A 17,699-nucleotide genomic window follows, 5' to 3' on the forward strand; every position below is an offset into this window, starting at 1 on the left:
TTAGACCATCCATAAGTACAGTGACAATCATTCCCCTGTGGTGAGTGCTATCTTTAATATCTTCAAACTCAGTGTACTGGGTGATAGCCTGCAGAGCTCAGTTACAATAATCTTCTGCAGATTCACTCTCTTTTTGTTTTATGGTGAAAATTTTGCTCCAGTTAACTACTACTGGAAAATATACACCCAATTGAGTTACAATGCGGGAAATGTTACCTTGGTTAACTTCGTCTGTTAAGGGAACATCTCCATCCAATACACAATCCGTGATAAATTTTGTCACGTCGGTATTGTGTGGAAGACAAGCCCTTAACACCACTCGCCACTCTTTATTGGTTGGCTCCTGAGAACTACCCAAATTCTTCAAAAATCTTTGACATTTGGCTAATTCTTTTTTGGGATCGGGGAAATCCTTCGTTATGGAATTTAGCTCCGCTCTTGTCCAAGGACAATGCATTGCTACTTCCCTTGTGGGCACTACACCGTTCGCATCCGCATTCCCATTCGGAACAGTTATTGTCCGGATGGGATGCAAACCGGCCGCACTGCTACTTTTGACCTTATTACCTTGCTGGGGGTTAGTCTGTTGCTGCTACGTATAGGGTTAACAACTTCCTCTACGGGTGCAGTGGATGTTAACACTTCCTGTACTATCACTGATGAAGATGGAGGCACCACTTGTGCTTGTCGTGGTGGAGCATCTAACATGTGTACAGCATGGGAAATGGCAGACATAACAATAGGCTCATCATCCACATCATAAACATTTTTCTTATGATTACTTAAGAGAGGGTACAAATTATTTGTTACATTTTTATGAGTTTTTTCAACAACTGTACCTGCACCCCCATCTGCATAGGGTGGCGGTGGTGCGCGTGAACCACTGGCAATACCTTCCACAATGCTACCTTGCTGCACGTGTGCGCTATCTCGTGGCGAGCACGCACTGCAGTTTAGCGCTGCGGGTGTACTTTCCGGTAACGTGTTCGCGACGCTAGGTTGCGTCACTTGCACACCTTTAAGCCGCGCATCCCCTTCATGCTGCCATAATTTTAAACATTCGTTATATTTTACCTTTTTCACTCGAGAATGCACCATACTGATGTTATCTCGGACATTGTTCAATACATCCTTATCAAAGCTACCAATTCTGGGAAACGGTCTAACACTCTTCATCGTCATCTTAAACCATACATCACAGTACCTAATTGCATAAGCACCGTACTTAGTATGCATAATACGGCGTGCTGACCCAAGCGGCACTTCCATTAGCTGCACATCATTGTCTAACATCTCTACTGTTTGCGTGGCTCCCATCCTGGGAAAACCCCTACATTTTTCAATAAAGATTTAAACAGATGAAAGACACTCAAGACACTTTCACTTACCTGTGGACGTCTTGAAAACAGGGCGTATCCACAAACCCTATGGAAGAGTATCTAGATGCTTCCACACACCTATGGAAGAAGCTGCTTCCACGCAGAATCCCTTTTTGACCACCTTTCAACTGCTAGGGGGTAATACTTACCCTTTTTTTTCCAGTTGATTTCGTCCACCCTCTCTTCAATTCACAATCACAGTTTAGCCAAAACTATGCGGTTCAATTACAGTGCTCAAATAAGCCTAATCAATTACTGAATCCTGTAATCACACTGAGAGCCGAACCCTAACAAAAATAACAACCCATACACCTGTTATGTGTATAGTAAACGGTAAGCTGCTACAGAGTCACTAGGCCACTTCTTACGCCTAGCACTTAAGGGTCCTACGATACCCATAACATTTAGGAACCATGTTACACCCTAATCCAACAAATGCTCACTGTTACACACTTTTTCCTGCACAGAAAAATACCCGTTTACCCAGCTATTGGCAACACTGATAATGCAATCTCAACGGCTTTGTTTAAAACACGTGGCATCAACACCGGAAATACGTATACACTGTTGTGCGACTAGTCGCATACACAATAATGCGACTACTACACAACACGTATTATGACATTTACGCTATAATGCGACTTAGCTGCATACACAATAATGCAACTTCCCCTGTTTAACACACAAAACAAAAAAAAACTATCGATGAAGGAAAACAAACTTTTTCCTCCCTCGTCCCTGGATTCTCAATCAGCGCTCCTAAAGTCACAATAACAGGTAGCGCACTCTCAGCAACAACAGTGGTAACAGATTTTTAAGGCACAATGTGCTCTCCTGTTAGGCGCCTCCACCCTTTTGCTGAGAGATTGATATCGAGTGTTACCGAGTGACCGGTTGCGTGATTCACACTACAAGCCCCCAACTATTGATACCGAATTTAAACCTCTATGAGATCCTGCCTATACCCTCTAAATCCTTCCTATACCTTCTAGAATTGTCGCAATTTAGCGTAATGAGTCGCACAGTAAATAAATGCCTTCAGACTTTGAATGTGGTTCCAAAGCACAAAAAGTTATTATTCAACATAAAAACAGATGGTTACACGCTGTGATCGAAAGACAATTAGTGCAAATAAATCATACAAACCCAAGGTACAGTTGTTATATACGCACGCGCTCTGGGCCCAGATACCAGCATCAGCATTAGAAACCTCCGTCAACAGCACCGCAAGAAGATTCTCGATTGGGGTCAGAGAGCGCACATATATACTCTTTCAGGGATTGGAAGTACAATAGACAAATTTGGCATGATTCCATTGGTTCTCCGTCACGATGCTTCTGTTACAGGATCGTTTATAGGACAATTTCAAATGGACACAAACAGCCTCCAACCACCCTTTGTATCCTTTTTCCCGCTGCATGCAAATCTAAGCTACTAACATTACAGAGTACTATTTAATGTTTTAACTCTCTATAATCCATAGTTTGCAGACGTCTGTTCCGATCTTCGCACCGATGGTACCGGAAATCTGTGGAGATACAGTGGATCAGTACAACACCAGACACGGTCTGCTTACCATGTACTAAACCTTAGATATCAAATAACCTTTATTACACAACATTAATAATCAATGAATAAACCTTGAATATTACACTTTAATACTAGGGAACCTTTCATGTAAGTGTACAGTGTGTAAGTATTGGGGAATTGGGAAAAGACGCAAGTTAGCGTTGTGCGACTATGTGTTTTGTGGAGTACATTATGGTGCGTGTCTGCAGGGATAATTAGTTTATATGTTTTAGTGACTGTCTGTATTTATGTGGTGAGGACTTTTAACTTCTTTCTATTGCGTGGGAATCGCATAACGCTAAATAGCATCGCCGTATGTACTTATAGTGGCGAGTTTCACTAAAATGGCGCTGGGCGGCCAGTCACAAAATGGTGTCTTGTTGCCATTCGCAAAATGGCGTTGCGCAGATCTAATTTTAAACTGATCCTGTCTCCTGTCAATTATACGGCTTCGACAATATATATATAGCTGGTATATACTGTAGCTGACTAGTAAGAAAAATTAAATCTTTCATGAATTCTCTTTGCACATATATATTTTGTGCCGCCAGATTAGACTTATGTTGGGTACACACGCAACGATCTATACCACCAACGACTTGAAAGATGTCTTTCAGTGAAGTCATCATGCCACATCTCTGAACAGGCAAAGTTGACAATATCGTCCCGATTGGCCTGCATGTACAGATGATCAGGGCCGGTGCGAGGTTTCTAGGTGCCCTAGGCAAAGCTTCACTTACAGCCCCTAATGCCCCAATACACTCCTTAAATTTATTTACATAAAGCCATACTTACGTGTTTACCAAAGTCTAACAAAACCTATAAGCACCCCAGCAAGTCAACAAACAAACCTATTAGAGGTAGCACCTCTGAAACCTACTATGAAAACACTTTTTAGGGGGGCACCCATGACCACTGAACCCCAGCATGTCAACACCTTTTTTGGAGGGGTACCCAGCATGTCAGTACTTTTTGGGGTGCATATAAAGTCAGCACATCAGTATAGAATTTTTTTTCGCAATAAATCTGCTGATGAATTCAATTACTTTCAATAGAGGAAATTTGGTAACAGTTAAATTATAGGTTGTCAAACTTGATCCTCGGGACCCCAAATAGTGCATGTTTTCCAGGTCTCCTCACATAATCATGTGTTGCAAAATTAGCTCTATTTTTGAATCTTTTAAAATGTGTCTGATTAATGAATACACCTGTGTGACCTGAGAAACGTGAACGGTTTATGGTCATGACTCGAGGCCCGAGTTTGAGAACCACTGGGTTAAATAAAGGTACAGTAACTCTAATTTTCTCTATGTATCTTGAGTAAACAGTAAGGTTACTATTAAAATAAAATGTATGCAACTCTAACATAAAGTAGAATCTACTTTAATACTGCTCTGAACATGGATGAAGGATATGGCCATGGTGCTTAAAGCAAATGTATGTTATGAAGCCCACCTTCATTATGGAGCAGGCGATAGTAGAGAACCTTAGTTGTACTAGCTTTTCTCAAAAAATTTTTATAATTCCCCCCTGACACACATTCCTCCCTAACCAACAACATGAGTCTAACTACCCCTGTACAAAAAAACATGACCACCCCTGCACATCACACATGCCTGCCTCCAGCACACCACACATGCATCCTTCCTGCACACCACACATGCCCCCCTCCTGCACACCACACATGCACCCTTCCTGCACACCATACATGCCCCCTCCTGCACACCATACATGCCCCCTCCTGCACACCACACATGCCCCCTCCTGCACACCACACATGCACCCTTCCTGCACACCACAAATGCCCCCTCCTGCACACCACACATGCACCCTTCCTGCACACCATACATGCCCCCTCCTGCACACCACACATGCCCCCTCCTGCACACCACACATGAGCCCTTCCTGCACACCATACATGCCAACCAGCTATAGTTCACCACACATGCCCCCCTCATGAACACCATTTATGCCACACTGCCATACACCACACATGCCCCCCTCCTGCACAGCATACATGCCACTCTCCTATATAACCATACATGCAACCTTCTGCACACCACACATGCCCCCCCTGCACACCATACATACCCCCCCTCCTATACATCATCCTGATGAAAGTGCCGCTTTACTAAACAGGGCACTGAAACATTAATGCACAATTCGCTGTCAGTGTAAATTATTGTGAGCCAGGAGTGCTGCACAATTCAAAGGGTTGGGTATGGGATGCCAGTGCTCGGGATCCCAGCGGTCAGAATCCCGATGCCGGCATCCTTCCAGGGTTAGAACACCAACACCTGTCAGTCGGGTATCCTTACCCTTCCCTTCTCCCTACCCCTAACCCTTCCTCCCCAATGCCTATACCTAACCTCACCCCCTAGTGCCTAAACCTAACTGCCCCCTCCCCTCACCCTAACCCTACCCCCTTAATGCCTAACCCTAACGCTAACCCTCCCCCTAACCCTGCTACTGAACTTTGTAGATTCGACTGTGCCGTCAGTACACACAGCACCCCCATAATACCTTTCAGTATACACAGCACCGTCATATTACCCCCGTACACACAGCATTCCAGTACACACAGTACCCCCATATTACCCCCACAGTACACACAGCACCCCCATATTATTACCCCCACAGTACACACAATGCTAACATATTGCCCCAGTACACACAGTACTCCATATTACCCCCACAGTACACACAATGCCCACATATTGCCCCCAGTACACACAGCACCCACATATTACACCTGTACACATAGCACCCCCCATTTCACCCCAGTGCACACAGAACCTCCTTATTACCCTCCAGTACACACAATGCCCCCATTGTACCCTCCAGTACACACAGTGCCTCCATACAACCCCCAATACACAGTAACCCATGGTGCCTGTTTTTTTTTTTTTCCTTCCTCCTGTAAAACAGCATTTACACAATCGAGGAGCAGGTCATCAGGATGTGGAGGGCTGATATGCGCGGCCCACTTTGATATTCCCTGATAATGTAGTGTGGTGTCCTCTATCCTGTACTGTCATTTGTTACACCACCGCTGCGTGGCCTCCATGGAGGAAGTGAGTGTCCCACAGCACAGCACTTCAGCAGAGGTGAGAAGCCACCAATGAGAATGGTAGGGGCGGGACCATGTGCAGTGGCCATAGAGCTAGCTGAGCTGAGCTGCACTGCGCCGGTGGCTATCAGTCACCGTGACCAGTCTAATATCTCCGGCCTTTGCCTCCGCCCTCCATTGCTGCTCGGTGCTCACAGAGAGCAGTGCCCTGAGGAGAGAGGAGGGAAGTGACCCAGCGGCCCAAATCTGCCCCTGCAGCATGGAGCCGAGCAGGGAGTGCGCTTAATGGGTATCATTCGCTCTAGGCTGCTGGAGGAAGCTGCTGCTGACACCATCAGCCCAATTCTAAGCACGATCCCTGGCATCAGCTGGCCGCCCCTCAGTGAGATCTGTGCATGTTTCTGTGTGTAAAAAGGTTGTAAAGTGTTAAAATTAAAAAACAAAATGACTCGGAGTCCCCCCTAAAAGCACAACCAGCACTAGGTTTTTCTGAACCGGTCCTGGTTGTAAAAATACGGGGGACTTTCCGGTACATGTGGTTCTCCAAGTACCAGCATGCGGGGGAGGCTTGCTGGGACCTCTAGTTCTACTGTAAAAAACAATATTAATAAATCTATTTTTTACACAATCAATCTGACACCCACCGGCCAAGGGTGCCGGGGTTAGCCCCGGGCTGTCAGACCATGCCTAGGGTGCCCTGGAGAGGGGGGAATCCCTTTATTTGGGGGGGTCCCCACCTGCCCAGGGCTGACTATAGGTCAGGTATAATGCTTTGACCGGGAGACCCGGTGAAAGGGTACCTTGGCTGTGGCCAGGCACGCCAATAGACGCGATGGACCCGTTTAAAGGGGGCTTGGCCTAATCATGGGAGGCGTGGCCACAGCCCCTTAGGAGACTTTTTTGTTTTTGCAGTGCCGCAAAGCAGCACTATGCATTGGGGAGGGGGGCGCTTTGAGCCCCTCAGCCGAGCGCATAGCCAGTGGGGGGTGCGATCAGTGTGATTACTCCCCCCACAGGCATAAGAGACTGCAGTCTACCAGCGCAGCCCAGCACACAGCAGCGTGCTGCTGCTGTGATGCAAGAAAGGGGGGGGCGGCGATGGGACCAGGCCACCGCCAGGCCCCTCCAGCAAGCCCGGGCCCTGGTAATTAGTACCCGGTCCCCCCCCACTCTCGGCACCCCTGGCTGTGGCATTGCACCCCTGCTAGAAAGAGTCCGCTGCTGGTTTTGGAAAGTACAGGGTTTTTTGGACATGGGCATGCAAAAATCGAACAAGAAATCACTATTCAAAATCTAACCAAATCGAATTTGATTTAAAAAAGACTTCCAAAATCGAATTTTAGTAAATGTGGGATTTTGACAGGGATTTCTTCTACATTCGATTTGATTTCAGGTGAGCTGAATTGAACATAACTTTGAATGCAAAATTGAACTTTGATAAATATACCCCTTGGTCTTAATTCTCTACCTCTTCCTTTCATGCGATCCATTATTTGGAGCATTATTACACTGGGCCATTTCTTTCACCAAGCTCTTGAAAAATTGTATCCAACACATGAAAGCTCCCATGAGAATAAAGCAAAAAGTTTGATGACTATAGCAAAGTCTTCCTATCTGTTATCACCAGGATGTTTCATGACCCTAATACCAGTAACACACTTACCATGCCTGCATTCTGCTCTGCCACCACAAGGTGTCAGGATTTGTACTGTTCTTACACTGTACTCTGGCACCAAAAAAAATTCTGCAGGTTTAGACAAAGCAAAGTTTGTCAAGGAAAACTTTTCATCCCATTTAAGTGAGCACAGCGGTGCCTCCTCTGAGCAGCATACAAATGTGATGCAAACTCCTGACAACAACAGAGGTATGCAGGCAGTGCTACACTCATTCTAATAGCCCAGAGAGAAGGTGGAAAGGAAGCAAGATCTCTGAAAGTCCAAAGGACAGTTCCACAAGTGGAGTGCAGCTGGAATTGGTCAGAGTGGATTGCACATCTGTAGGCGCAAAGTTTCTGCAGGTTTCTCAGAAGCCCGGAATAGCTATGGCTGGATTGTGTGCCTTCCAATTGGGGTTTAAGCCACTTCTCCTAGCTACATTTATTCTAGCCTGTGATAGCCAAGGTGGGACAGGAGAGAGTGGTGGGCATTCCTGCTATGGAGGTTTTGACCTGTACTTCGTGTTGGACCAGTAAGTGTTGATTTAAATATTTTGACACATTGTGTAACTGAATACATCTGTAGTGTTTGTATGTGAATATAAATATATCACATACATATACACACACACACACACACACACACACACATACTGTATATATATGGTGTTGGGTTTCTTCTTGCTTTAGCAGCCTGCTATAAGAGGACTGATTAATTGCCTGTCAGTGAATAGGTTATATGAGACGTTTGCCAATGTAACAATGAAATCACTGCAATTTTATCCTCAGCTGTTTTGATAGATCCCTTATGCAATTCAGGACTTGGACTCCAGTCAGCAGCAGACTAATGTCTGCTGTATAAATTCTGGGTCAGCTCCTGACGTGCTCCAGGGTGAAAGCTAAAGCTGAGTACACACTTTAAGATTTTGCCCAGCGATGTTAACGATCTGATATACAGCGTACACAGTACCCTATAATCATTTAGATCCAAAACGATCCTTTCAATTCCAAATCGTCTCGTCTCTGCATACACTGTCAGATAATTGTGCTTTCAGGGAAGAGGGATGCTAATTAATTAGCAGACATCGGGCCGAGGTCCATAAACACTACTTTCTGAACAATACCAAAACGATGGTGCTGACATAGCGTGTGCAGTACACGCTATATCGGGAGCCAATCAGATGGTTTTGGATCGACCGTCGGGCCCTAGTGCTGCGTACACACTACACATTATCGGCCCTATCTGACAGCCATGTCAGGCTGAGAATCAGTGTGTACCCAGCATAAGAGGGGTAACCGAGCTTTGCTGCCAGGAGCACCTGATTTTTTACCAGTCTAGGGAAGTGAGATTTGAAGGAAAATCCTAGAAATAATTTGTTTAATTACTATCCTACATTGCTTATGACTAATGCAAATGTATATAGTATACTTCTCACCCTATATTTCCACCAAACGTTCCACCAAATTGGCTGTAGTGGACACAGTAGATCTAGGTCATAAGTTGGGTACACACTACATGATTTTCGGTTCAATCTGGCAGGTTGGCCCTAGATTTGTTCTGACGGTTGGACAAATACCCGTCTGATTGGCTTCCGCCATAACGTGTGCTGCACATGCTATGTCAGTCCCACCACTTTGGCATCATTCAGAAAGTGCAGTGTGTATGGAGATCTGCCCGATGTCTGCCGACGGAGCGATTTAGAATCATAAGGATCATTTGGAACTAAAAAATGTTTGTGTACTCTGTACATTGGCAGTCGTTTAGGTGGGTCGGGATCGGTCTAGTCATAAATATTTGATGCCAACACTGTGGTGTACTTACTATATATGATGCACATAACATCACTAAACCAGTTTTTGCTATTGTAACTGCTATTGAACGAAGATGGTATATACAAAGATGGCAGACTTTTCCAGCGAGCACTGATGTTGGCTATACAGTCTGTGGTAATGGTCAGTGGGTCTTCTTAGCTTTTCTGGATGGCATGGTGTTGTTATATGGTAATATGTGTAAAGCTGGTATAGAAATGAAAAGATGATCTGACTGGGCATACCTGAAGACATTCCCTCCTGGCAGGATAAACAGGCTGATTTATTACACATCGAGCATGATCTCAGTAGGCAGCTGTTTGTAAACCCAGATGCACACGTTACAAGTGGCATGCAGATGTGTGCTTGGAAAAAGAATGTACGCAAGTTATACAAAAATAAAGCAACTTTCTCCTTTTACTTTCACAAGGTGTGTAGTGTGTAACTAGTAAGGTATTGGTGGTGATATACAGTACCGCATTGGGATAGGCATCCAAAAGGGATATATAGGTAATCAGTGCTTTGTTGTATATTTGCATCAATGCTTGGATTACACACGTGTTCAGCTCGTAAAATAGCAAACAAGATCCCCCCTGGCTATCATCAAGCTTCAGTGCAAAGTATGCACATCGTATGCATCCATATAAATGTAGGCCACAGAACAATGGGAATAAACAGTGCTAGAACAGATGCAGATACTGTTTGTCAGCAGCATAGTAAGATTGTGTAAGGGCGCCCATGTACCACCTAACGGTGAAAAAAACAAAAACATATATACTCATGGGCCTTTGAAAGGGAAGAAAGTTCCCCAGTTGCGGACCCCCATAGCCGCTGTATACCCTGTTACTATGATATTTCTGTAAAGCCCAGCTATGGAACAGGAACATAACCAGTCTTGTGGCACATTACCCAAGTCAAGGCGTTGAAACCATGCTAACCCAGCTTCTAACCCTATTCTGTATAACCTTCCCCAGCAATGCAGAGATTATTCTGCATCAGTGCTGACTGGATACATATAGCCGAAAGCATTAAAAAAAAAAAAATAGCTGAGGCAGCTGTTCTTCCCCCTTCAGCTGAGCGTCAGCCTGCGTTCCTGCTGCTACAGAGAATTACAGTGATCTGCCAGCTGTGCTCAGATCAGAATCTCTGTCCTATGGCAGCTTACAGAGAGATGTGTGGAGAGACGGACTGTCTCTGTATGGGCTGTGTGACCAGTTCTCATCTACAGCTCTGGTTTTTAGATCAAGAAGTTACAAGACGCATGAATCAAACATCTATTGATACATTTATTGTTAAATACTCAAAGTGCTGGATTATCCATCGTGTCCTACAAAACTAACAGAGATTTATGGCTAGCACAGTACATTTCATCACAAATTGTGCTTCCAAAATTCTACATTATAAGGATGGTTAGGGGTGGAAACAAAAGATGAATGTGCTTCAGGACATGTTACAATGGACACATTATAATTAGTAACAGTGCTAGTTCATCATACGGGCAATAGAGCATTTATGGATATAACATTACCATCACAATGCTGTAAGTGAACTACAGTCAGGTCCATAAATATGGGGATATTGACAGAATTTTCATATTTTGGCCTCTATTCACCACCACAATGGCTTTGAAATGAAACAAACAAGATGTGCTTTAACTGCAGACTTTCAGATTTAATTTGAGGGTAATTACATCCAAATCAGGTGAACGGTGTAGGAATTACAACGGTTTCTATATGTGCCTCCCACTTTTTAAGGGGCCAAAAGTAATGGGACAAACTAAACAATCCTAAATCTAACTTTCACTTTTTAATACTTTGTTGCAAATCCTTTGCAGGCAATTACAGCCTGAAGTCTGGAACGCATAGACATCACCAGACGCTGGGTTTCATCCCTGGTGATGCTCTGCCAGGCCTCTACTGCAAATGTCTTCAGTTCCTGCTTGTTCTTGGGGCATTTTCCCTTCAGTTTTGTCTTCATCAAGTGAAATGCATGCTCAATCGGATTCAGGTCAGGGGATTGACTTGGCCATTGCATAACATTCCACTTTTTAGCCTTAAAAAACTCTTTGGTTGCTTTTGTAGTATGCTACACGTCATTGTCCATCTGCACTGTGAAGCACCGTCCAATGAGTTCTGAAGCATTTGACTGAATATGAGCATATAACATTGCCCGAAACACTTCAGAATTCATTCTGCTGCTTTTGTCAGCAGTCACATCATCAATAAATACAAGGGAACCAGTTCCATTGGCAGCCATACATGCCCATGCCATGACACTACCACCACCATGCTTCACTGATGAGGTGGTATGTTTTGGATCATGAGCAGTTCCTTTCCTTCTCCATACTCTTCTCTTCCCATCACTCTGGTACAAGTTGATCTTTGTCTCATCTGTCCATAGGATGTTGTTCCAGAACTGTAATGGCTTTTTTAGATGTTGTTTGGCAAACTCTAATCTTCTCTTCCTGTTTTGAGGCTCACCAATGGTTTACATCTTGTGGTGAACCCTCTATATTCACTCTTGTGAAGTCTTCTCTTGATTGTTGACTTTGACACATATACACCTACCTCCTGGAGAGTGTCCTTGATTTGGCCAACTGTTGTGAAGGGGTTTTTCTTCACCAGGGAAATAATTCTTCTGTCATCCACCACAGTTGTTTTCCGTGGTCTTCCGGGTCTGTTGGTGTTGCTGAGCTCTCCGGTGCATTCTTTCTTTTTAAGAATGTTCCAAACAGTTGATTTGGCTACACCTAATGTTTTTGATATCTCTCTGATGGGTTTGTTTTGATAGACATCACCAAACATCAAAGATGTCCCCAGGAAAGTAGGCACGGGAGCCATTTTCCCGGAGACCTGTGCTTGCGCAGTAGATTCTGGCACGAAGCCAGAATCTACCACGCTAAGTGCGCTGATAGAGAGGAGGGGGCCCAAATGGAGGCTGCACACGGGCCTCCTCCTCTCTTAAAAACGCCCCTGATAAGGGGTGCTATGATGCTGAGACCTGTAGTTCTAAAGCAGAGAAAAGGGGGAAATTGCAGGTGCGCACTCTAAGCACTAAGAATTCTTATGATCAATATTTTTATAATAAACGCCAACAATTAACCTGTTTTTTTTAAGTAAGGTTTCTTAGTACATGTTTGGCCAAAGGTGTTTGTCCACCTACCACGTCACAGTGAACCTCATAAGGTGGGTCCCTAACATCCCTAATACTGCCACATTAAATAATTTTTTTGAAATGTGTCAGTATTAGGAATATTACTTAAAGAACTAGGTTAAGTGTTGGAGTTTATTATAAATTTTTTATCATCAGAATTCTTAGCGCTTAGAGTGTGCACATGCAATTTCCCCCCATACTTTGAACTTGGCAGGAACTCTGTCAGCATTGCCAACCCTAGAAAATTCCTTTTGATAATTTCATAAATATTGACTGTTGTGAATTATACATTTTCTCTGTAAAGCGCTGTGCAATAAGTGTTGGACACTGTGGGGGGTAAATGGCAATTTTTGCCCCATCCCAACCCGTGATGCAATATCGCGAACGACAGCATTGCACAGAGTGGGAGGGGCTATGATGACGGATTTGCCAGGAATATTTCTCCAGGACAGAAGATAGTAGTGAGAGGAAGCGTTAGGCAGAAACGGAACTTGCATCATTTTTTTCTGCAATCTGTTTATTTTTAAACTACACATGTGCACCACAAACATTACACATCCATATACATATTGGGCTTACAACCCCCTGCTCTTAGCTGTATGTATAAGTGCAGCCAACGTACAGTAAGGGATAGTTCATGCAAAGTGTATCCCATGCTGACCACAAGAAAGACGCAGATACGCCTGTATTACTTGTGAGTGTTTGTGACCTGGTGCAAGATAAGAATTGATGGTGATGACAATTGTCAGATGCGTTTGATAAAAACTATCTTTGTATTTGTCTCTTGATTTAATTTCCTTTCCTATAGCGATTGCAACTTAATTGTATATTCTATGTATCAATTGTGTACTATTTCTAGCATTTACTATTACCACTGTGCAACCATATATTCTGGCATAAACCAGGCACATTTACTATTGTACACTACAAAAGTACACCAAGGGCATTTACTGTACTATTGTACACTACAGGAATAAACCAATGGCATTTACTGTACTATTGTATACTACAGGAATACACCAATGGCATTTACTGGTACTATTGTACACTACAGGAATAAACCAAGGGCATTTACTGGTACTATTATACACTACAGGAATAAACCAAGGGCATTTACTGGTACTATTGTACACTACAGGAATAAACCAAGGGCATTTACTGGTACTATTGTACACTACAGGAGTAAATCAGGTGCATTTACTGTACTATTGTACACTACAGGAATAAACCAAGGGCATTTACTGGTACTATTGTACACTACAGGAGTAAACCAAGGGCATTTACTGTACTATTGTACACTACAGGAGTAAACCAATGGCATTTACTGGTACTATTGTACACTACAGGAATAAACCAAGGGCATTTACTGGTACTATTGTACACTACAGGAGTAAACCAAGGGCATTTACTGGTACTATTGTACACTACAGGAGTAAACCAAGGGCATTTACTGTACTATTGTACACTACAGGAGTAAACCAAGGGCATTTACTGGTACTATTGTACACTACAGGAGTAAACCAAGGGCATTTACTGGTACTATTGTACACTACAGGAGTAAACCAAGGGCATTTACTGGTACTATTGTACACTACAGGAGTAAACCAAGGGCATTTACTGGTACTATTGTACACTACAGGAATAAACCAATGGCATTTACTGGTACTATTGTACACTACAGGAATAAACCAAGGGCATTTACTGGTACTATTGTACACTACAGGAGTAAATCAGGTGCATTTACTGTACTATTGTACACTACAGGAATAAACCAAGGGCATTTACTGGTACTATTGTACACTACAGGAGTAAACCAAGGGCATTTACTGTACTATTGTACACTACAGGAATAAACCAATGGCATTTACTGGTACTATTGTACACTACAGGAATAAACCAATGGCATTTACTGGTACTATTGTACACTACAGGAGTAAACCAAGGGCATTTACTGGTACTATTGTACACTACAGGAGTAAACCAAGGGCATTTACTGTACTATTGTACACTACAGGAATAAACCAATGGCATTTACTGGTACTATTGTACACTACAGGAGTAAATCAGGTGCATTTACTGTACTATTGTACACTACAGGAATAAACCAAGGGCATTTACTGGTACTATTGTACACTACAGGAATAAACCAAGGGCATTTACTGTAGTATTGTACACTACAGGAATAAACCAAGGGCATTTACTGTACTATTGTACACTACAGGAGTAAACCAAGGGCATTTACTGTACTATTGTACACTACAGTAATAAACCAAGGGCATTTACTGTACTATTGTACACTGCAGGAGTAAACCAATGCATTTACTGTACACTATACTACTATTGTACACTACACCAAGGGCATTTACTGTACACTACAGGAGTAAACCAAGGGCATTTACTGTACTATTGTACACTACAGGAGTAAACCAATGGCATTTACTGTACTATTGTTTACTACAGAAGTAAATCAGACACATTACTGTACTATTGTACACTACAGGAGTAAATCAGGCACATTTACTGTACTATTGTACAGTACAGGAGTAAACCAGACACATTTACTGTACTATTGTACACTACAGGAGTAAATCAGGCACATTTACTGTACTATTGTACACTACAGGAGTAAATCAGGCACATTTACTGTACTATTGTACACTACAGGAGTAAACCAGACACATTTACTGTACTATTGTACACTACAGGAGTAAATCAGGCACATTTACTGTACTATTGTACAGTACAGGAGTAAATCAGGCAAATGACTTTACTATTGTACACTAAAGGAGTAAACCAGACACATTTACTGTACTGTTGTACACTACAGGAGTAAATCAGGCACATTTGTACACTACAGGAGTATATCAGGCACATTTACTATACTATTGTACACTACAGGAGTAAACCAGACACATTTACTGTACTATTGTACACTACAGGAGTAAATCAGGCACATTTACTGTACTATTGTACACTACAGGAGTATATCAGGCACATTTACTACTGGGCTCTCCATGAGTAAACCAGATGCATTTGTCACTGTGCAGTCTAGGAGTAAAGCAGGCACATATGCTTCCAATGCAGAGCTGGATGCATTTGTATGAGTATATATGGCCATATCTGCATAGTAAGCAAAATTCACCTTTTTCTGGGACTCATTTACACTAGTGAATTAGATGCAATCTCATTATGAGCCACACGTCGTTCAGATTGCTGGTGTGACACCTCTGTGTGCTGTTGCCATGTCAGGAGGGATTACATCACAGATGCAAATACCATAAATCATTAGCATATAAATCAGGGTGCTTGTATTGAGCTATAACCTGACCTAAGTTTATTTGGAAATTAGAAGAGACAGGTAGGGGACAGTTTTTACAGACTCTGATTTTTCCTTATTATTTTGTGAAAATTAGATTTATTTTTGACTGAAAATACATTTGCTGACGACTGGCAATCCTGATCAGTCTGAATGAGATCTTCTTGCTTGACATACCCCCAAGGCTAGATTTCTCTTGAGGAGAGAAAATAAATTAGACTGGCATGGGAGGAATAGCTGGCTGAGTATCATGGAAGATGTAGTTCAGCATCAACTAGACTGCCAACTGTTTTTCATTCCTGACCTAGAAAGTGGTTACAAATGAATATTGCTTTGATTTGGGGAAGGCAGAAAGTGAAGGAACTGCCAACTCCAGACTGGTGCTGCCACCTAGTGGAGTAACTGGGCAATATACAGTAGATGCTTTCCAAGGAGCGGATGATGATAATGCAATGAATCCTGCCAGAATATAAAATACAATACTTAAACCTTGGATTAAATGCTAATACTTCTCAGTATCGCATAAATTAGATGCAGAGGTTGTGAAGAGAGTATACTATAGCTAGATGTTTACACCATTCCGGTATTTAAAGAGAATGGGACCAAGATGTGAAATGTAATCTTCTCCCAATCTGGTTCAAACGTAGATTCATATGTATTCAATTACTGCACTCAATATTATTTAAAGGCACAATGCTTTATCAACCAGCCCAGCATACTTATGTGACACCTTCCATATGGAAGGCTCAACGTGTTTCAGCAGAGAGGCTCCCAATATGCATGCATGTTTCAGACCGGTTCCCACCACGCATTCATGTTACAGACTGACTCCCACTATGCATGCATGTTTCAGACCGGTTCCCACTATGCATTCATGTTACAGACTGGCTCTCACTATGCATGCATGTCACAGTGGCTCCCACTATATATGCATGTTGCACCTGGCTCCCATTACACACAGGGGTGCGAGGAGGAGGGGGAAGCGGGTACTAATTAACAGGGCTTGGCTTGCTGGAGGGGCCGATGCCGCTCCTCTCTCCCTCCTACCTTTCAGCAGCACAGCACACACTGCTGTGTGCTGGGCTGCAGTGGGAGACAGCTGCAGTGAGCAGCAGAAGTCGCCTCTGTCTGTGGGGAGGAGCGATCACACTGATCACGCCCCCCCTGGATTTGCTCCCGGCTGAGGGGCTCACAGCGCCCCTCACCCCAGCCCGCAAAGGTTTTTTATCCCTGAGGCGGCGTGATCACAAGTCCCATGAATAGGCCACGCCCCCTTCACTCGAGCCTGGGCCGGCTTTTTACAGCCATCACTACACATGCACGTTGCAGATAGGCTCCCACTACACATGCATGTTGCAGCACACTTGCCTACTCTCCCGGGACTGCCGGGAGCCTCCCAAAAATCGGGTGCCGCTTCCGGCACCCCACAACAGTAAGCAAGTCCTCCGGAATGGCAGCCGGCCCCCCTGCAACTGCACGTGCAAGTGGCCGGTTCAGGAGGGGTAATATTGGCATTATAAAGCAGGGGTGGGGGCCACGATGACGCAATCATGCCGGCACGCTTCCGATCCGCCCACTGGAGCCGCCCCCACCGTCCCTTCTGTACCAACCTGGCAGCCCCTCCCGGAGGGGGCTGCCGGCATGTCGGTAAGTGTGTGTTACAGACGGGACAGAACTTAGAGAATTATTATTATTTTATGTCTATTATCGAATGCGTCTGTTGAAAATAAAATAAATGTATAAAAACAT

At 43.7% G+C, this 17,699-nt stretch overlaps 1 protein-coding gene across 1 annotated transcript in view; it reads left to right on the plus strand.

Moving 5' to 3' along the window:
- Window positions 1–7,829: 7,829 nt before the first annotated feature.
- Window positions 7,830–17,699, plus strand: part of ANTXR1 (ANTXR cell adhesion molecule 1) — a 214,361-nt gene continuing 204,491 nt past the window's right edge. The window contains exon 1 of the mRNA XM_088470809.1: window positions 7,830–8,205. Within this exon, the coding sequence (XP_088326935.1) occupies window positions 8,060–8,205 (146 nt within the window). The 5' untranslated portion in view covers window positions 7,830–8,059. The remainder of the gene's footprint in view (window positions 8,206–17,699) is intronic.

This window comes from Taudactylus pleione, unplaced genomic scaffold (assembly GCF_031769625.1).
Source record: "Taudactylus pleione unplaced genomic scaffold, aTauple2 ptg000105l, whole genome shotgun sequence".
NCBI classification, from domain to species: domain Eukaryota; kingdom Metazoa; phylum Chordata; class Amphibia; order Anura; family Myobatrachidae; genus Taudactylus; species Taudactylus pleione.